Raw genomic sequence first — 21,723 nt, 5'->3', positions numbered from 1 at the left:
CATTAAAGAACGTGACTGTTAATCTGGCCTTCAGTCACATAAATACTATCGGTTAGTTTTATTTCATTCTCCATCTCCTTGTATTGTCCTTTAACAAACTCTTTCTTTGTCCCAAAGTAGCTTGCCATCTTTTATGGTAACTTCCTTGCACACTCCAAAATCTACAATTTTCCCTTATATTCTCATCCACATGCTTCCTCTCTCATATTATCCATAAATATAATTTCAGTTTCAATATGTATGCTGGTAACATATGCTTTTTGAGTGTTGTCCATCAAATCCTGGGAAACTTGGCGCAGATTGTTCTTGCCAGTTCCCATCAGACGCTCATACAATTGGCTAATGTTGAGAAAAATTGTCAGCACTCTAAATATTAATCATTTGATTTTTATTTGTTGTTCTTATGTTTGAGTTTTCAGATGCTTTCCACTATATAACTGTAAATCATTGAAGGAAAGAAAATATGCTTCATTAATGACACTGTCTATTGCCTTGGCTAATGCAAGTGGTTGAGGGCACAGCTTTTGTAGACAGTTTATTTCCTCCTCAATTCAAAAGTCCGTTATTTTCCTGATACCTGTCTAATAAAGATATTCTCCAAATGTGTGATCAGCTAAGATTCAATAAAATATATCTGAATTAACATATGCTTTTGCTATGTGGAGCTATATGCAAAAGACAAATGTTATGTACTTTTTAGTTAATGCCTACCCTCTTACCCCAAGGTCACTATTATGCTCCTGTTAACAAAATACCAGGACAACTTTGTTTTATGTCTGTATAAATTACAGTCCTGTTTATATAGCTCCTCATAGCAAAAGTATATGTTAATTCAGATATATTTTATTGAATCTTAGCTCCAGGGGAAAAAAGCCCGAGCCTGTTCAGCTTCTCTCTATAACTCAACCCCTGCAATCCTGGCAACATCCTGGTAAATGTTTTCTGCACCACCCTGAGTTTAACAACATCCTTCCTAAACAAGTGCAACCAGAATTGTACAGAATATTCCAAAAGTGGCCACACCAATGTTCTGTACATTCAATTCCCATACTCAATGTTATGATCTGTGAAGGCAAGCATGCTGAACACTGTCTTCACCAACCTGTCTACCTGTAACTCAGCCTTCAAGGAACAATGCATCTGGACCCCTAGGTGTCTTTATTCAATAGCACTCCCCCATTAATTGTAACGGCCCTGGCCTGGTTTGCCTGAGCAAAATGCAGCACATCACGTTTATCTAAATTAAATTCCATCTGCTGCTACTCGGTCTATTTGGCCCATCTGATCAAGGCCCTGTTATACTCTGAGATAACCTTCACTGTCCATTGCACTACCTGTTGTCGTGTCATCTGCAAACCCAGCAACCATACCTCCTATATTCACATCCAAATCATTTGTATAAAATAATGAAAAGCAGTGGACCCAGCACTGATCGTTGTGGTACACCGCTGGTCATAGGTCTCCATTCCAAAAAAAAACAACCTTCCTCCACCACTCTCATCTCCTACCTTCAAGCTAATTTTGTATCTGTTTGGCTAGCTCCCCCTGGATCCTATGTGATTCAACCTTGCTAACCAGCCTGTTGTGTGAGCTTTGAGAAGATTTGTAGCTCAGGTTGAGGTTCTGGATGTAGGTTGCTCGCTGAGCTGGAAGGTTCATTTCCAAACGTTTTGTCACCCTATTTCAAATCAGTGTCTACAGGAAAACAACACCTACAGAAGCAATCATCCCAACATCCACAAACGAAGCTGCATCAGAATATTATTTCAACAAGCCAACATACACTGTAGCGCAGAGGGAATCAACTATACAATGTATTCAAAAAGAATGGGTGCCTAATGAATACAGTCCACCGATTTCTTAAAAACAATCCCAAACAAGCAGACAAAACACATCCAGAAACCCTAGCCACTCTCCCCTGCATCAAAGACATCTCGGAAATTTAAGTAGGAATCTGCCGCCTTGCTTTTGCTTCAACAACCTCACATTTATCCAAATTATACTGCATCTGCCACTGAATTGCCCTCTCACCCAACCTATCCAGATCATGCTGAAGGATCTCAGCAGCCCCATCATAGTTCATACTCCCACTCAACTTTGTATCATCTTCAAACTTTGAGATGTTAGGTTTTGTTCCCTCATCCAAATCATTAATACATATTGTGAATAACTGGAGTTCCAGCACCCATCCCTGTGGCACCCCACTAGTTACTGCCTGCCAATTTGAAAAGGACTCATTAATTCTTACTCTTTTTCTTTCCTCTGTGCCAACCAGCTTTCTATCCATCTCAATATGCTTTTCCCAGTCCCATGCCCATTGAGCAGAACAGAAGCATAGCATCCTTACTTTTATACAGGGCAATTGGTGAAACCACATCTCAAATCTTCACAGTTTGTGTCCTTATGTAAGGAAAGAGATAAATCTATTGGAGACAGTTCAGAGGAGGTTCACTAGATTGATACCTGGAATGAGTGTGTTACCTGATGCAGAAAAGTTGGAGCAGACAAGATTTGTTTGCATTTGATTTTAGAGTAAGGGGATGACTAGATTGAAATAAATAACATCCTGAATGGTCATGACAAGGTATATGTGAAAGAGCTGTTTCTTCCTGCAGGTCAGTTCAGAATTGGACTGTGCTATTTAAGATTTGCTGATCACTCTCCTTTTCATATGGGATGAGAGGAAACTTTTCTAAAGGTTATGCAACTTTTTAAACTCTGTCCTTCCATCGCAATGGAAGCAGGACCTTTTAATATTTCGAAGGTGAGGATGGAGAGTTTCTTGTTAGGCAGGGACATCAGCGGTTACCAGGGTGGATGTGAATGTGGAACTGAAAACAAGCATCATCTTGTTGATTGATGAAACAAGTTTGAGGGGTGAATGACTCAATTTCTGCCACTTATTCAAAAGGATAGTGATATGTTTTGTTTTCACAAAGGGAGCGAGGATCAAATAATTAAATGGATCTTTAAAAAAGCTCGCAAAAATGTAATTGCTTCCCATATTTTATTTGGATGTGTAACCATTTCGGGTATCTACTTCACTTGCCTTAGAAAAGGGCCAGATGAATGTCCCGTTGTCATGCAATTATCATGTCCCAATTATTAATGTAGCAATCAAATCCCAGCCTCTCTGACCTGCAGAGTGGAATGCCTCTCTTTGTGTTGTGGAAGAGAAAAATATTTGTACTTCTAAAACATTAATCTTATCCACTTAATCGCACTTTGTGGTCTTGTATGAATTATGACAATTTCAAATGACCATGCAGAATACTTGCTGGGCATTGTTGGTGTATCCAAAACACACTTCAGGCAGCCAGTGTGGAACTTCTTACAGTGTGAGCACTTGAATGCAAATTAAATTATGCAATGAAACAATGTTCCAGTCACAGTACAGTGCTGTACTCTTTGCACCTCAGCTCCAACTTGAGACTGTTTAATCTGTCAAGTGCTGCTGTCTGGAAATCTGTGGAATCAACATGTTAGAATTACAATAAGATGGAAAACAAACCCAGACACGTTTATTTTTCATATACATATTGGTTTTAAGATGCTTGGCTGGGGACCATAAATAGTATTAAAATCTATTTATTTCACAAGTAAATGTGAGGATGGAGAGCAACTTCTGCTTTATGATCATCTGTTTTAAAACCTTCCCAGTATTCATTGTCTTGGTTTGCACACTAAAGCTCATTGTACATTACCAAAGGAGATGTCTATGCTTTGGAAGCTGACATTATTGTGATGGGGAACACTACCTCGATAAGCTTTCAAATTATTGTCTTGCTATCTTAGAGGAACAGTGAAAGAATATTAGTAAACCTTGGTAGGAAAATATCATGGAATAGATGATGCATTGGGAGAGAAACGGTTAGAAAATTGGATGCCATTTCAAAAGGATCCAGGTCAGGTTGAGATGCCTCCAAAGCTTTATTTCTGAGGAGAGGTTCACAAGTCCTTCCAATTAAACAGACTGAAAATCCAAAGCACTATCAGCCAGTCCTCATTGTGACACCAATTCCACCTGCACAGAGGTTTGTCCTAACCCCCAAATTTCTTTTTGGTATGCAGTGGGAGGAGATAGACTATTTTGCTTATTGAAAGCAGAATCTGATGACACTGATAGCCATCAAGCACTCGAATGCCATTTGAAAAGGTCTCTGGCCTCCACACTATGGTAAATATAACTCCTCAAACAATCCTGACAGAAGGATGCATATGACCATATTTAAAATATTGTAGGATGAACTTTTTTTTCTGTTGGAAAATCTAAGAGCTGATCGGGAGGCGGAAAGGGAAAGAAGGAACTGTTGAAAAGGCTTCGGGCAACTTCCTGCACTAAACTGTTGAGAGTTGTGCAGAGAAGCCAGTGTAAACACATTAGGGATTCTAAGCTGGGAAATGCAGATTTGAGATGAAAGTAGATTTTACTTCTGTGCTTTCTGATTAACTGTTAGTAGTTTCACCACACAGAAATTACCTTCATTTTGACAGTTAAGTACAGACAAAACTTTGTTCCATGATGTGTCGTTTCAGTCTGTAAAGATTATTTTACCGGAGTTGATTGCTAAAAGTTACATTTTTTTGGTAGCTTGAAGCATTTGTCTAATTCATTAGCACCGGAGCAGTGTTTGTCTCTTTATTCTGCAACATTGAAAGGACACTTTGTCAAAACTTTCTGCCGAAACATGTCTCTATAAATGAGCCTGAGAGACCATGAGAGTCAATTTGGATGTAACTTTTGAAAACATCGTGGATTATATTTCAAGTTGAAAATCAAGAAGTAGTAAGAAGAAGCACATTTTTAGAGGAAGTTTTATTAAGTTTCCATACTTATGTAGTTTGCACAATTTATTGCTTCAATGTTTGTGTGTAACATTTGGTATTGTGTTTTGGGGGGAAGAAGTATTTCCAGGAATATAGAAGTACAGCCAGAAGTACAGAAATAGGCCCTTCAGCCTTCCATGTCTGTGCTGGCCATGATGCCATTCTAAACTTATCCCATCTGCCTGCCCATGGTCCAAGTCCCTCAATTTTCTGCCTGTTCTTTTTTTCTAAATGCCTCTTAAATTTTGCTATCACATCTGCTTCTACCACCTCCCCTGGCAGTGCATTCCAGGCATCTATCACTGAGATTAAAAAAAAATTTTCACATATCTACTTTGAACTTTTATCCTGTTGCCTTAAACCCGTGTGCCCTAGTATTTGACATTTCCACCCTGGGAGAAAGACTTTTGAACTAATCTGACATTAATTTGAGAGCTTTGATCAGAATTCTGACCCAACAAGCTAGTTTGTATGCATTACTGCTAATTTGTTGCATTGTTGAAAGCGAATGCACAATGTATTGTTTTGTTAATTATAAAAATCTGTTTTACAAATGCAAGTAAAGCACTTCTAACTTCACACCTTTGATTGTTTTTCACAAAGGTTATAGAAGGAAAATATTCATTTGGCATATCGGCCAAGCACATGGAAAGTTGCATTCATGTACGGAGGTTGCATTGTCTATCTCTGTGTATGAAAACTGTCTGCTTTAGGAAAGGGTCGGGCCTATTTGCTGATGACCAATGGATGGTCCCTCAGTTTTGCTCTCCTTCTGTGATCTACAATGTAGTCTTATCTAATCACTGTTTCAATTTGTCTTGTGTCTTGGCTGCATTTTTGACAACTGTTAGTCACAATCGCTTCCGAGTCAGAAAGTTTTAATTCCAGGGGTTTGAGTAGAAAAGTCCCAGCTGACACCCAGTGCAGCGCTGTATCGTTGTAGGTTCTATCTAGATGAAACAGTAAACTGAGGCCCTGTCACAGGTTCAAGAAAAAGATTATATGCTCCTCATCAAAATACTACAGTGGGAGTTATCGTTGGTGTTAACCAATATTTATTTGTCAATGTAACGTAACCAAAAAAAAATTCAGCCACTGGCATTGCTGAATGTGGGTGCACTATGAGCAAACTTGGAGCCATGTTCCTTATATTGCTATTGTGACTACAGATGAAGAGCACTTGAGCAGACTACTGCTGGTGCTGGATCTGAAATATAAAAAACAAAAATACTAAACAGGTTAGACAGCATCCCTGGAGAAAGAACCCAACCTTTGGATTGGTTAAAAAATGTGCTTGCTGTTATTATGTTTTGAATCATTTTCAACAACTTGCTGAAATATAATGTTGTTGCAAGTTCATTAACCTGAAGCATTAATTCTGCTTTCTCCATTGATTTTGTTTGACTTTTTCAATGTTTTCTGCTATCTTGCATTAAAAATGTTTAATTGCTGTAAAGTCCTTCGGAATATCATGATGTTATCGAAGACTTTATGCAAAAGAAAACCTGTCTTTTCACTCTTCATAATATGCCACAGATAAGAAACCAAGGTCAAGAGTGAGTTCTTAAATCAAAAATGAAATTGATTCTATAATTTCCCATTTCACACAAGTAGGAGAATCCAGTGATCCTAATTCATGGCATTCAGCATTGTATAAATAAGCAGAGGTATCAAATTATCATTGATTACAATGACAAGCGCTTACTGGAATAGAGCTGAAAATATTATCCTCCTTTTCCAGAAATCTGATCAGGTAACTTCATGGAAATGGAAAAACTAAAATTGAAATGGAATGAAGCAATTAGAAAGGAGTTTGTGCAAGCTAGCGGTCTGAACAGCTGTTTCTGTAAATGGCAAAGTTGGTGGATTTTGATCCTCCATATTTATTGATGTTGAAATTATTCATCTTTTGCAGAATTTGCACTTCAGTATCTCTGAAAACATCACTGGCTTCTCAGAACCAAGTTTAGGTGTGTTTTACAAGCATAATACGCTATAAAATATATATTTTAAAATAAATTACAATGCTCTTTCACTGTCTTACATTATAATATGTCTTTTTTTGTTCTAGGCTTTAACTTGCAAAACATCGAAAATGGCTAGTACAAATAGCATAGCACAAGCAAAGAGGGCAGTTCGACAGCTTAAAGTAGAAGCCAGTATTGACAGGATAAAGGTAAGGAATTTGAATTCCATAATAGAATGGAGTTTTGTTATGCTGTTACATATGAACTTAAGTGCACCTTTTCATGCTTCAAATAAGTTAACCTAATAGTACTGAAAAGTTACATTATAGTGGTAAGTCAGTAAGATGTTTGACCACAACTCAGAACCTTGTTTACATATTAACTGTAAATTTTCACATTTAAGTTTTGCTAAGTAACAAGGTTAATTTTTCATTGATTTGGTACTTTAGTTGTACTAAGCTGATAGAACCAGTGCACACAGCACAACTTTTTCAAATTCCCTTTTTGTTTTGCCAAGTTTTATGCTTTTTGCTCCTTTTAAGATTTTGGCACATAACTGCAACATGGTTCCACTGCTATCCACCTCCAACTGGCCACTCCTCACATGTGAGATTAGAGTACATGTAATAGCAAGTTGTCTTATTCTAGCTAATTTGCTCCCCATAGAACCAGTAGGCATTGAAATTAGATGCTGCACTGGACAGGACAAGCTCACTCAACATAATGTGAATCAAATCTGGTTTGTTCTAGTGTTTGTGGTCTGCTTTGTTCTATTCAGGTAGTCATGCAGGAGGCATTGTTTAGTAAGTGCATTTTTTTTATATCAGTTGCAGCTTTAGAGTGACTATTGAAAATAGTACAAATCAGCCTGAGGTATCACTTGAGTGGGGACATTTGTTTTACAGTGCTGTTAAAGTCATTACTGTATCAGGGAAAGTATGCTACTGTCGTGGCAATAATTAGCTTTCAAACATTCATTGTACAGATTCTGAACATAACACCAAAACCTTGTTAAATTCTATGTATACAAAAATTAAAATTACATGCCTGGAATTTCTTCTTTTGCTGGTGAGTATGATATGTGTGGCCTCATGCTTAGTTTAAGCAAGGAAATCCCAGTGTATATAATGGCCCTCTGTAAGATCATTTTATGTGAGTTCCATTGCTTTTGGACTAGTTTCTATGTCTGCTAATTAAAACACAGCATCACCCTGATCCATAGCTCTACCCTCTCTGTCCCCTTCTCTAATTGTCTCGTCATGCTGTTCCTGCCTCAGTCGAAATAAAACACTCACAGTATTGTTTTACTTCCTTCATCTTTATTCTGGGCCCTGGAGGGAGAGAGAACGATCGCTCGTGTGCACAAGGATATGAGTTCTCAGTCTTCTCTGGAACAGCAGATTCTTGATGAATTAAAGAGTGATTTTACAGGGAGGAACATCCAGATAAGGCAACCCATATTAATTGGGTGACCTTTACGATCAGCGAGTGTCAATAGTAAAGATTAAGCCATCTGCTGTTACACAATGAATGTTCTGAGCCTTAACTGTCTTCACATCATGAATACTTTTCACCTTGTTAAACTGACCTTACTTACTGAATGCTTCCAATATTGTTAAATGGCTCTGCATAATGAATGCTTTTCCATCTTGTTAACCCATTACCCTTGCCTTCAGCACCCCATTGTTAACTGAGAGTTCTTATCTGATCTGAGTCATGCTCAGCTGAAGCTCTTGTTTCACAAAACTCAAAACTTAACTCTTTCCCTACCTGCTTATACCTGTACACATTCTCAGCCCCTCTTTTATTATTTCATGACAACCACCTAGATGGCACTACCAGTTTTCATAAGACTCTGACAGTCAGTATTTAAGCAAGTTATTGACTCACAGTATATAATTATTATAACAACAAAAATTACTAGTCTGTTGCAGTAAATAGAGTTTGAAGAATCCTCCCATGTGGAAAAAGATTCATCAGTAAAGTTATTAAATCCACATTCCTTAGTGACTACTCCATCCCCTCCAAGTCGAGTGGAAACGAGTCAGTTCTCCAAAGTCTCCTTCAGTAGAGTCCAACCTGAAAACAAAATGCACACCACTCCACGGAGAAATCTGAATTCTTGGGTTAGGGCAGTTAAATACTTAACAATGCTGACAAGACTTCTGTCCATTTGGAGGTGCTTCAGGTGGAGGACATCAGCGCATCCGAGCATGCAGTGCAGATCTGGCTAGGTGAATGCAGCATTCTTTGCTGCTTCTGCTCATGCTGTGCTGTTAAATGTAACAAAGCCAACTTGCTGTTTTGATATTAGCTTGATCAGTGAACCTTGCTATCCCTTAAATGATCAAAAGACAGGGTAAAGCTCATGTGGTTTAATGTCCGTAGGAACGCCATTGACAAAAAGCATTTCAACCTCCTTCACTGTTGTTAGTTTCTTCATTTTTCATATCATGACTGGGGAGCTGAATAAATCCATTGGATCATGTTGTGGAGGGGTGGGCTGTGGGTCCGATGACCTGCTTTACCTGCGAATGGAAAAACTCTAGAGAAGATGTTAGCTGTTGGAAGTATCTTTGCATTTCCTCTCTCATTCCTTCCTTGCCAAGGTGGTCATCAGAATGAAGACAGTCACACATTTAACGACACTAAATTGTGTCTTCCTATTTCAACATCCTCAGTCATTTTGAAGTCTGTTACCCTGTTCACTATTTATGACATTATCAAGTTTATACAATCCATAAACTTTTAAATTGTACTGCCTAAACAATTCAGTCATTTATAAACAACAAGCAATAGTCTTAAAACCCTCATACCTCATTCAGGTTATTCAAAATTTTTTTCCTTTAATAAATTGAGATTTGGCTAATGTGAAAGCTGAAAAAGCGCAGCAGATCAGGCAGCATCCAGGGAACAGGAGATTCGACATTTCGGGCATAAGCCCTTCTTCAAGAATGAGGAAAGTGTGCCCAGCAGGCTAAGATAAAAGGTAGGGAAGAGGGACTTGGGGGAGGGGCGATGGAGATGTGATAGGTGGAAGGAGGTCAAGGTGAGGGTGATAGGCCGGAGTGGGGTGGGGGCGGAGAGGTCAGGAAGAAGATTGCAGGTTAGGAAGGCGGTGCTGAGTTCAAAGGATTTGACTGAGACAAGGTGGGGGGAGGGGAAATGAGGAAACTGGAGAAATCTGAGTTCATCCCTTGTAGTTGGACGGTTCCTAGGCGGAAGATGAGGCGCTCTTCCTCCAACCGTCGTGTTGTTATGGTCTGGCGATGGAGGAATCCAAGGACCTGCATGTCCTTGGTGGAGTGGGAGGGGGAGATAAAGTGTTGAGCCACGGGGTGGTTGGATTGGTTGGTCCGGGTGTCCCAGAGGCGTTCTCTGAAACGTTCCACAAGTAGGCGGCCCGTCTCCCCAATATAGAGGCGGCCACATTGGGTGCAGCAGATGCAATAGATGATGTGTGTGGAGGTGCAGGTGAATTTGTGGCGGATATGGAAGGATCCCTTGGGGCCTTGGAGAGAAGTAAGGGAGGAGGTGTGGGCGCAAGTTTTACATTTCTTGCGGTTGCAGGGGAAGGTGCCGGGAGTGGAGTTGGGTTGGTAGGGGGTGTGGACCTGACGAAGGAGTCACGGCTCCTCCATCGCCAGAGTCCTTGGACTCCTCCATCGCCAGAGCTCAACACTTTAACTCTCCCTCCCACTCCACCAAGGACATGCAGGTCCTTGGACTCCTCCATCGCCAGACCATATCAACACAACGATTGGAGGAAGAGCGCCTCATCTTCTGCCTAGGATCCCTCCAACCACAAGGGATGAACTCAAATTCCTCCAGTTTCCTCATTTCCCCTCCCCCCACCTTGTCTCAGTCAAATCCCTCAAACTCAGCACCGCCTTCCTAACCTGCAATCTTCTTCCTGACCTCTCCGCCCCCACCCCACTCTGGCCTATCACCCTCACCTTGACCACCTCCCACCTATCCCATCTCCATCGCCCCTCCCCCAAGTCCCTCCTCCCTACCTTTTAGCTGGCTGGGCACGCTTTCCTCATTCCTGAAGAAGGGCTTATGCCCGAAACGTCGAATCTCCTGTTCCCTGGATTCTGCCTGACCTGCTGCGCTTTTTCAGCAACACATTTTCAGCTCTGATCTCCAGCATCTGCAGACCTCACTCTCTCCTAATGTGAAAGCTGTCAGGAAAAGTATTTCAAAAGTCTGGAACAGCAAGAAAACAACAAAATGTTTCCTGTACTTTAGCAATTGAAGAGGCAGTTTCAGTTCAGATTTAAATCTCAAGTATTTGTGGGAAACAAATGCTGAATATTTTAAAATATGTTTTCCAGATGAAACTTCCCAAATAAAACATTCGGAGTTACAGTAGCAGTTTTGGTAGAGATCAACATTCTCTGAATTTGCAATATGAAGGGGGGCAATGAAGTCTCAACAATAATTGAAAGAATTTAAACTGCTCAGCCTCAAGTTCTAATATTCTCTAAAATCTTAACCAAATGTCAAACTCAAAATGCGCTCTTCTTTTTGTGAACACTCTGTGTATTAAAAACATACCAACAGCAAAGATATTAACAACATTCTCATCTGGCTAAAGCATGACCACTGACCCAACAATTTTTTTAAACAGGCATTGTAGAATTTCGAACAAATCAGGGGCTCAAGGCACTGAATCAATTTGTTTTAAGGTTACAAGTTTGATCATTTTAAAAAGGACATAATGTTGTACAATTTCAATATAAAAACACATTGAATTGAGACCCTAATTCAAACAAGACAAAACAGCTACTTAAAAGGATTTTCTGAACCAGGATTTTAACAAACCAAAATTCTTAAAAATCAAGCACAATTTACATTGAAAGTTGCCTTTTTCAATCCAAGGGTTAGTACAACTTTAATTTGTGTTTCTCTTTTTTCCCCATCTTCTCACTGAAATTATACTTATAACAAGAGAAAGCTCCCGCAGTGGACCACATGGTGCCGCAATGCTTCCCCCAGAACAAAGACTCACAGGGCCTCAAATTTCGGCACTAGAGAACTTTAACTTCTTTCTCACTTCTCACGGGGGATTGAACCCCGCTTAAACATAGAGAATTCATGTCCCATCATAGCGTGGAGGACTTGAACCTCCATCAAACCCACCCAGGGGACTGCACATACCCTATACACATTCTCAGTATAACTAACGTGAGATTTCTGCTTTAATGCTGCCAATATGATGATGTAAATATGAGAGAAAATAGGACCCACTGGTCTCAATACAATTTAGCTGAGAATTTGGGCACCGAAGAATCTGCAAACTCTTTTCTTGGTTTGCTTAACCTGAATTATGTGCATTTATTGCAAACATCACCCACAGACATGGGTCACCTTCCTTATGTACATTGGTAATTGTCTCAGATTGTTTGCAGATTTGGATCTGATTTGACTCCAAAGCTGAACCGCTAGCTCGACATCTGTCATTTACCTGCCAAGGTGCAGCTGCAATGCTTGAGGTGCTCATCATTGTCTGGAACAAAGCAATCTGCTTAATTGGTAACTCATCCGCTTACCCAGGTAATGGGCCTCCTCCATCACTGAACCCTTACCACTTGATGCCTGGAGGAAGAATGCCTCATCTTCCACCTTGGAACCCTCCAACACATGGGGTCAATGTGGATTTCACCAGTTTCCTCATTTCTCCCTCTCACACCTTCTGTCAGATCTAACTTTCCAACTTGGCACTGCCCTCTTGACCTGTTCTACCTGTCCATCTTCCTTCCCATCTATCAGCTCTACCATCCCCTCTGATCTATCACCTTCACCCCACTTTCATCTACCTATCGCAGTCACAGCAATCTTAACAACAACCCCCCACCCCATTTCTCTTTCAGCCCCTTTGGCCCACAAGCTTCATTCCTGATGAAGAGCTTATGCTCAAAATGTTGATTCTCCCGCTCCTCGGATGCTGCCTGATGGACCGTGCTTTTCCAGCACAACACTCTCGACACTATCCCCAGGGTGCCTAAGGATTCTTTAGCAGAACCTCCAAACCCCACAAATTCCACTTCTCAAGACAAGAGCAGTGGGTGCATGGAGCACCATCCCCTGCAAATTCCCCTGCAAATTTCAACTTTCAGACTTGCTCAGATGTGGCTGGTCCTTCATTGTCACCAGATTAAAACCCTGAAACACTTGTGCATTGTGGGTCACGTGCATCACAGTGATTGAAGGAAAGATTCTGCTGTTACCCCCTTGAAGTGACAAGAGAAGGTCAAAAATTGCTGCTCTTTCCCTGATCCTGTGGATTAATTATTTTGTGCAGTGAATGGATTGACCAAGCTGAGTTTTACACCACAGTGGTATTAAATGCCAACATTTCCTTTGGTTAATGTGGGAACGATATGGATGGATGTGTAGTCTAGAGTCTGTGAGCAACAGAAAAAGCTAAGTCCAGAATAGCGGTCTAAAGAGCTGGCAAGGAACCAGCCAGATCCTATGTTCAGAAAGAAAAATCACTAAGCTTGATATTACAAGGAAATAGGTAGGAGATTGACTGACTGGTTAGTATTTCCTTGTTAATTAAAATAGGAAATTTCAATCATGGTGAATAAAACATTGATAGAAGTAATAAGAATTTAAGCGCAAGCAAGACTATAGAGGCATTTGATTAATAAAATTGTTTGTTTAAAATGATGTGGTAGGGCACGTTGCAGCTGCAGAATGTGAAAGCTAATAGTCACCAATATGATCTAAGGCATGTATGTCTATATAGCTCAAAGAGCTAAAGATCAACGTTAATAAGCTGGAATTTGTGCTTCAGAAACTGATGCATCTGAGAGGGGACAAGTTACCTGGAAACCTGGGAAGAGGACTCTCCTCTTAGCCTAAGTTTTCTGATTTGATCCATGTGAATTCCCAATCTTGGATCTGCTGATGTAGCCCCTGTGTTTTTTGTCCAGTTAGATTTATTGTCAGTGATACCATCCAGAATGTTCATGTTAGGGGATTCAGTCATAATTCGCTTTGAATATCCAAGGGAAGGTGGTTAAATTCTTTCTTGACAGTTAGAATGAAAATGGAAATTGCTGAACTCAGAATTGGGGCAGGGTCAATGAACCTGAAATGTTAACTCTGATTTACTCCACAGATGCTGCCAGACCTGTTGAGCCTTTCCAGCAATTTCTCCTTTTTTTACTTGTCACTAATCAGTCCAGTGCTTAATATTGATCAACAGTGGAGTGAGTAAGAATGGGGGTCTCAAGAGACCAGAATTAGAATAGTGCAGGAATGTTGGAGGATTGAAGGACTGGAAAATGTTAGAGAGAGTGAGGGGCCTTGATTGGAAGGAGTTGAAAATAAGGATGAGAATTTTAAAATTAATGCATTCTCTAAGTGAGAGATTATGATGGAGACAAGATGATTGAGGAAATAGCAGAACATCTTGGAGGAACACTTTTTAATGTTGTCTTGGGGCTGAGATGAGTGGAGTAGATTTGATGGCAGTGTTCTTTGTAAGATGTCTGGACAGAATAGGTAGAGGAAAAAACTCAATTGGTGGAAGTTTCTAGAACCAAAGATCACCAATTTATGATGTTAGCTGGATAGAGATTGGCAGCTCTCCATTGATCTGCCAGCAGTGGGCGATAGCAGTACTATAGCTCCAACTGCCATCTCAGGAGAGGATGGGGACTACTGAGCCGGAAATGCCCAGAATGGTAAATGGGGTCCCCAGCCAGCCAGGAGGTACGGGTGGGTTCTTGGGGTATTGGCAGCCAGTTCAGGTGCAGGTTTTGCAACCTGTCAAGGCTGGAGGAGGCAACAGCTCCAGTGGGCAGTCAGGAGCATGGTGGGTGAGAGCCTACTGGTGCAGACCTCAGACAGCAATGCACACAGGAACAGGCTGAGTGAAGAAGGATGAGTGTTCATACCAGTCAGGTCATGTAGTAAACAGCATTTAAAATGAGTCCCATAAAGCTCAGATTGTAACGTGAAGAGATTAAATTGGAGTATCTCTCTGGATATTAATGTAACATTAAAGGGTAAACTACACTGAACATTCTGCAAGTGGGTGAGAATGACATTCATACAGGAATACCGATGGCTCCCACTCCATTTAGACAGTCCTTTGCAACTACTCCTCTACTATTATCTAATTAAACTATCATTTAGCCCCTCCATAAGAAATAGTTTCATAGCTATCCACTAGCCAATCAGGTTCGCTTGTGTGATCATCCTCAATGCTGAAGCCTATCACACCTACATTGTCTGGGAAAGTAGCTGACCCAGAACTCATTTGGCCACCCTGAAGCTAGGACATATCACACCTACATTGTCTTGGAGAATCAGAGTCAGGAAATCATCTGCATAATGATTCCCCAGGATTAGGGTATTAACATTTGCATTATCTCAGAAGATGATCTCATCCTACCATTGTATCTGGGGTTATGGAGGGGGCAGTGGCCAGAGTATCTGTGAGCATTACCAACTGACCTGTATAAAGGGGATGTGTTTTCTTTGTTCGGGGTCTCTCTTCTGACTTGACTTTGCACGCCTACAAAGAGTGTCAGAGGGGTCACCTAGCTTGTACAAGCCTTAATAAACTTGCAACAGTTTGCAGAAGTTTGTGTATGCAAATTGCATTTCGTGTGTGAAACCTCAGGAAATGATCCTAACAAGTTAGATTTTGCCTCCTATAATTTATTACAATTTAAAGCAAACCAACACTAAATGTTTCAGCAATGCCGGTGTTGGACTGGGGTGTACAAAGTTAAACATCACACAACACCAGGTATTGTCTAACAGGTTTAGTTAGAAACACTAGCTTTCGGAGTGCTGCTCCTTCATCAGTGGTTGTGGAGTATAAGAAATTATAGCAAATTGTGTTTTACAATCTTATATTCCACAGCCACCTGATGAAGGAGCAGCACTCCGAAAGCTAGTGCTTCCAAATAAACCTGTTGGACTATAACCTGGCACTGTGATTTTTAACTTAGCACTTTTTTAAGCACCATTAATCAAGAACTTAGTGCCTTAAAGTAGAATGTCCTTGAAATTCCAAGATTACTCAACATCTTTAGTAAATACATACATTTGAAGAATAAAAATAAGAATTTCAGGGAAGACATGAACATGAGCAATCTGTAACTAAAATAGTAAGCAGTCAGGGATCTGGTATTCTGACTTTCTTTGGCAGAATCCTGCGTTGTAACCAAGTACTTAATCCAAACTGATAACCTTCTAGATATAGGCTAACTTGCTGCGGACCTCTTACATTTTCTTTGCAATAGCTGTTCTTGTTCATGTGCATTAAATGTCATTCTGAAAGATAGTTTAGTAATAATCTTGTACTTTCTTGGTAACAGTTGCATCCTATATCCTTGTGAAAATCATTAAATTTAAACCAATCATCTTTTTCTTCCTCTCCTTTGGCAGGTTTCAAAGGCTTCAGCAGATCTTGTCCGCTACTGTGAGGAGCATGCCAAAAGTGACCCTCTGCTCATGGGCATTCCAACTTCAGAAAACCCCTTTAAGGATAAGAAGCCTTGCATTATATTATAGTTATAGATCACCTTTGTGCTTTTGTTTTTAACAGACCAATATTAGAATAGGTGATGCGATTTTAATGCCCGCTGGTATTCACACACAACCCAAATTCATGTTTCTTCCCATATTGGGTTTTGTCATTTCTCTCTTTTCCCACCTCCCCCCACCCCCAACCCCTCTCTTTTCTCCTCCTCTCTTACACCCTCCCACAAAAAATCCCATCAAATTAGATTAGAGTTGGGAACAACTTATGAATTCAGACCAAAAAGATGTTAAAAATGTTTATTTGTGCCAGAAGAAAAGTGAAGTTCGAATGTACTGAATAACACTTATATTATGCCTTTATATTTACCATAGTTTCCTATGTTATTGCAAAGTGTGAAATTTTTAAACTTACAAATGTATGTGTTATATATGCTAAACTTACACCATCGTCCTCACTGTTAACCTTAATGCTTTTTTACCCCCAATGGATCAGAAATAGCTGCATTGGACTTGTTGAATCAAATGCTACAATGCTGTATACCACTGAAAGTCTTGAGTTGACCCCCAACATCATGCCTGCCTATGCTGTCATTTGTTATCTCCCCATTCACTCACCTATATCTATCAATTGAGAAAGTCCAGAAGAAAATTGATGTTTCCCCATTTATTAGGACTTTAACACTCCCTCTGCAAGCTTGAAATTACTTATGTATCCACACACTTCAATTTTGACAGTGCAACTACTGAAGCTTGGAGAGGTGGATACATAAAAATGCCTCATCAAAGTCTTGATATCGAAGATCTGCCAAGTTTGTTAACTTTATGTCTGCGAAAATCAGACCATGGTCTCAATACCCAATTCACACACATGAAAGAGACATCAGAGCTAGACATTTCATTACTCCTGACTCAATTATTGGGTTTATGCACCTGGATATTGCTGAACATCCAATCACTATTGGAAATAGAAACCCTTACACTAGTTCTGACTCCCATCTCTGTACATACCTTATCTTTGCAACCTAACCAAATTAATTCATATGTCCTGCCATATTAATGATTTAAAATATATCACTTTCATTTCCTTCTGGGAATTTTATTCAAATTTATCAGCATAACCTCCATAACCAACATCTTCAAAATTTCATGGAGTGGACTTGTCCATTTCAAGCACAGTGCACTCAGAACCTATGCTGTCAGTCTGTGTTTAGTGATGCAATTACAAATGCAAAACGTTTGAAGGTTTCCTGTGTATGTCAATCCAAGTCAGATCTCTCTGTCATTTCTACAGATAAATAAAAGAAAAAAAGTGTCCTCTGATACACCACAGATGGTGAATGGCAGCATTTGAATGTTGCTAAAGATACACTAACCAATTGGTACGCAGTTTGAGATCAATACAAAATATACTTTAACTGGATTAGTTTTGTGAAAAAACTTTCAAGCCCATTGGCCCTTGATATTTCTATTTGATAAATTTGGATCTTTGTTTTCCAGTGGTTGCATCAGACTGCTGTCCATATTCATCATATCTTATATATCTAAATTTTGGAAATTGGCAGCATGATTTTAATTTCTAATATCCAAAGAATTTTGTATCTGCAGTATTAACAGTGGTATTGCCTTAGATCAACATAATAAAGATAAAATAGTTTTTTAAAACTTGCCAAAATGAAAACTTCAGTTTTACTGGTTGACTGACATTGTATTGCCTGAGAACAAAGTAGAGTAGCTGGAATGGTTATAACAAAATACTTTCAAGCGCTCTTTTTGTTTGAATTCCAGGATCTAGCTCCTTCCATTTTGGCTATTAAATCAATTTTAAATAGCCATTCACAGACTTGTGAACTCACTTTATCCCAAGTCTGAAGGTCTGACATCATCTGAAATAACTGTGGATTTTAACAGCATGTCCACCCTGGTGCCAAAATTGCCACATTGGACGTGTAACTCTGTGACCTACAGTATTACATAAATGAAACTACATTTTAATTTGACCATGAGAAACCATTTACATAAATAAAAAATGCCTTTTTTGTGAAACAGTAAGATATCTGTTTGATAGAATTCTTTACTAAACAGTGTTGATATAGAGCATGGTTTATTTCTGGTGAATTGCATATAATAGAGTTTATTACCATTTTTGAGGCAGAGATCTCCTTGTATTTTCTGATCTAACTATGCGAATATTAGCTTAGTTCTTCTGATATGTCATTACTAGAGTCATTGTTGTTTTCAGAAAAGCATTTTCTCTATTTACCTACAGTTATGCTGTTGCCTCTGATGAACTTAAGCATCTAGCAGTCTTTCATTCCAAAGTTGAATCAGCAGAGCCCTCATGAAATGCAATTGTGCAGTAAACCTAAACAAAAGCTTAGTAACATTGAAAATATTCATTATGTCATCAACGTCTTCAGTCATTTCCTTGAGTCTTTAATTAGTCTGCATTGTTTAATGGTAAAGTAACTGATTTAAATTTTAATTTTACTTTCAATAGAAGAGGCCAGTTAAGCATTTGATGGAAAACATATTCAAAGTATATAAATTCAGATCTTCCGTGTTTTTGTCATTTATATTTCTGCCTAAGTCACCCACCAACATTTGTTGTTTTTTCTCAAATGGACCTTTGATTCATAACAAGTAAAAAAGTGCCTTTCAATTATTTTTACGGTATGCATTATTCTTTCTTGATCTGTTTTGTTAACGTCATCTTTCTTTGTCCAACTTATTGAGTTTTTAAATGCTTCCTTGGATGCAAGTTACTTAAATCTCCACAAAGCCGCTGTGGCTTTCTCATCACAAATTTGAGAAACTTCACATCCTTTCAGGACTTTAAGAAAATATTCTGTTTCCTTTGTATGTTAAAATAATAACATCAAGTTCCCTCTTTTCATTTCTATTAGGTGAATCCATGGAAAATGCAGAAATGCATGCTGCTTTCATAAATCATTTTACAGCTTCATATTTCAAATTGAGAAAAATGTTACCTTCTCTTAGGTATCTACAACAACTGATTTCTAAATCTAATCTCCAGTGATTGTTCTCAAATACTGATTTACAAAGCAATTGTTTATTGCATTAGTAAATATTTCATGGGGGCTCTCCCATCCCTTTTTTGGGCTTGTTTGTCAACTTTAGAAACTAAATAACTGAAATCCCCCATCATCGTCATACTGAATTGGTTGCAAAGTTGTAGGTTTCTTGATTCTTTGGAGCATAGGAAGCAATTTGATATTCATGCAAATTGCTGTTGAAACTGGAATGTTTTCCTCATTATTTCTGACACTTTGTAACGTACTATCACCATATTGTTACTCCCTTCCTAACAAGGATGGTCTTTGCACCTCATCCCACTAACTTGCATACTTTTATCATTTCTAAGCAACATAATTTGAGAAACACAAACCCATCAGAAAATTGCAAACTCCTGTCTGAGGATCAGCTATGTCATATTTGCTTGCCACTTGAGTTAAAGATTACACCTGAAACATTAAGCTTAATTGCAACTATTTTGACCTTAGAGGTTTTTTAAAAAACTTTTTTTAAATGAGCCAAATTCTTTGGAAGATGCTCTCATTTATTAAGTTGAAAAGTAAAGGTTTAAAATTGCCACAAGATATTTATTATACAAGTTCACTCTTCCTCCTTTTCATTTGAATTATGCTGCAAGTCATTTTTGGATTGGAACAGTTTAATGTTGCTCTCAAGCTAGAAATTTGTAAATAAAATTACAGTTGTTATCCTTAATCATATATTTTCTCCTGATTTAGACTGTCATTCTTAATAGATAAATTGACTCTAATGATCGACAAATTGACAGACATGAATGAAGAGGGCTGGCTATCAGCTATGCTAAGAATATGGCTGGACTTCTGTTTTTATGCCTTAAACAGATACCTTATCTCATTTGTTTTAGTGGAGAGGGAAAAATGTTTGCTAAGTTATATTTTATATGGGTGAAAAAATGAATTTGCAGTGAGAAGTCCAGCTTTAAATGTCTCACATTGAAGGAAAAGAAATATGAAGTATTAAAAGTTTGTGTACAAACTATAACTATTGAAAGCCTCATTTATGCCCATGATAAAGAAAATCTTAATTGTCATATTAGTAATGTTGAATGTGCCATAATAGATTTAAAATACTCCTTTAAGAAATTCAAAGACTTTCTTGTGGTCAAAAACCAGCAAGGAGCATTGTTAGAAAAATGGACAATAAATCCTAGCTTGAATACAATACATTACACATTTGACCTTTTACCTCTGGGATCTAGGTTTCAATCGAGTGCAGGCTGATGTGATGTGATGTCTCTGCAGGTTTAAGAATTGTAAATTTCAGTTTGATTCAAGTGGATGTGAATCTGAAGTTCAACATTGTTTTTACTAACATATTCCAAGATTGAAAAGATGATTGTGGAAGTTTTAAAATTCATACTGACATATGTAATGGTTAAGACATATTACGGACTATGTCTACCATGTCCAATCTTGGACATACATTCTTGGAACACTGGTTCCAATAAATAGAATACTTTTTTTCCCTAATAGGGATATTCCTCCTCTTGATTGCCCAAAATATTTCAAGAAGTAAAACCTGTACTCCCAATAAGTAACTCTAGAATTTGACTCTGATTATATTTATCCGCTTGCTAATCAAACCTTATAGCCATGACACACCATGCTGCACAAAGATGTTTATTTTGTGCCTCAGAATATGCATACATTTCTGCTATTTCATGTTTTAGATGAAATCTCAAGATAGTAGTAAGAAAGAAAATACTTTTTTTAGGCACTAGCTCTGTATCAATATGGTATGGAATAGGAAGCCTAAATCATTGTATATTCATTTCATCTGTCAGTGTTGTCTTTCTGTTTTGGACCTATTTTCTTCCTTTGATTTAATCCTTGTGAAAAAATTAAGTTCTGCTTTACACAGTTAAGTTTCTAGTCACCTTTAGAAAAGAAAGATCAGTACTATGACTTGCAATTAATTTTTTATCAAACTACTTTCCAACACAACAAATTGTTAGACAGCAAATAATTTTGTATATTTTTGTCTTTATTTCACCAATTTCACTTTGTGAAAAAGAAAATGCTGAAATTGTTCAGTGCCGTGAATGTGTTCAGTATTGTGGATCCAGTTACTCGATGCATTTTAGTAATAAACTCATTGCATTTTATAACTTCTGTTTCGCCATTTTATTGAGTACCGATTTAAATGTTTTTTATGTTTATGGCAGTGTAAGAATGCATTAGCTAAGTGAAAATGGACCTGCCTTACAAGCTTTCTCAGATCTTCCACTTCCTGCAGAATCCAAGAGAATGGTCTCCAGTAAGGTACACAATATCTTTATAAGCAACACCTAGTAATGGTCCCTTGAGAACAGTTAACAGAATGTTGGAGTAAGTTCCGTTTTTAA

General features: G+C 38.6%; 1 protein-coding gene across 8 annotated transcripts in view; it reads left to right on the top strand.

Moving 5' to 3' along the window:
- Window positions 1–21,486, top strand: part of LOC132819067 (guanine nucleotide-binding protein G(I)/G(S)/G(O) subunit gamma-12) — a 136,424-nt gene extending 114,938 nt beyond the window's left edge. For 4 of the 8 annotated variants that reach the window (XM_060830397.1, XM_060830399.1, XM_060830394.1 and 1 more), the window contains 3 exons: window positions 6,743–6,797; window positions 6,899–7,003; window positions 16,212–21,486. In XM_060830397.1, coding sequence (XP_060686380.1) covers window positions 6,923–7,003; window positions 16,212–16,337 — 207 coding nt within the window. In that variant the 5' untranslated portion in view covers window positions 6,743–6,797; window positions 6,899–6,922 and the 3' untranslated portion in view covers window positions 16,338–21,486. The remainder of the gene's footprint in view (window positions 1–6,742; window positions 6,798–6,898; window positions 7,004–16,211) is intronic. The other 4 variants (XM_060830398.1, XM_060830400.1, XM_060830393.1 and 1 more) reach the window with 1 other exon arrangement.
- The last annotated feature ends 237 nt before the right edge of the window (window positions 21,487–21,723 follow it).

The sequence above is a fragment of the Hemiscyllium ocellatum genome, chromosome 9 (genome assembly GCF_020745735.1).
Source record: "Hemiscyllium ocellatum isolate sHemOce1 chromosome 9, sHemOce1.pat.X.cur, whole genome shotgun sequence".
Classification (NCBI taxonomy): Eukaryota; Metazoa; Chordata; class Chondrichthyes; order Orectolobiformes; family Hemiscylliidae; genus Hemiscyllium; species Hemiscyllium ocellatum.
This window is presented reverse-complemented; position numbering and strand designations above follow the sequence as displayed.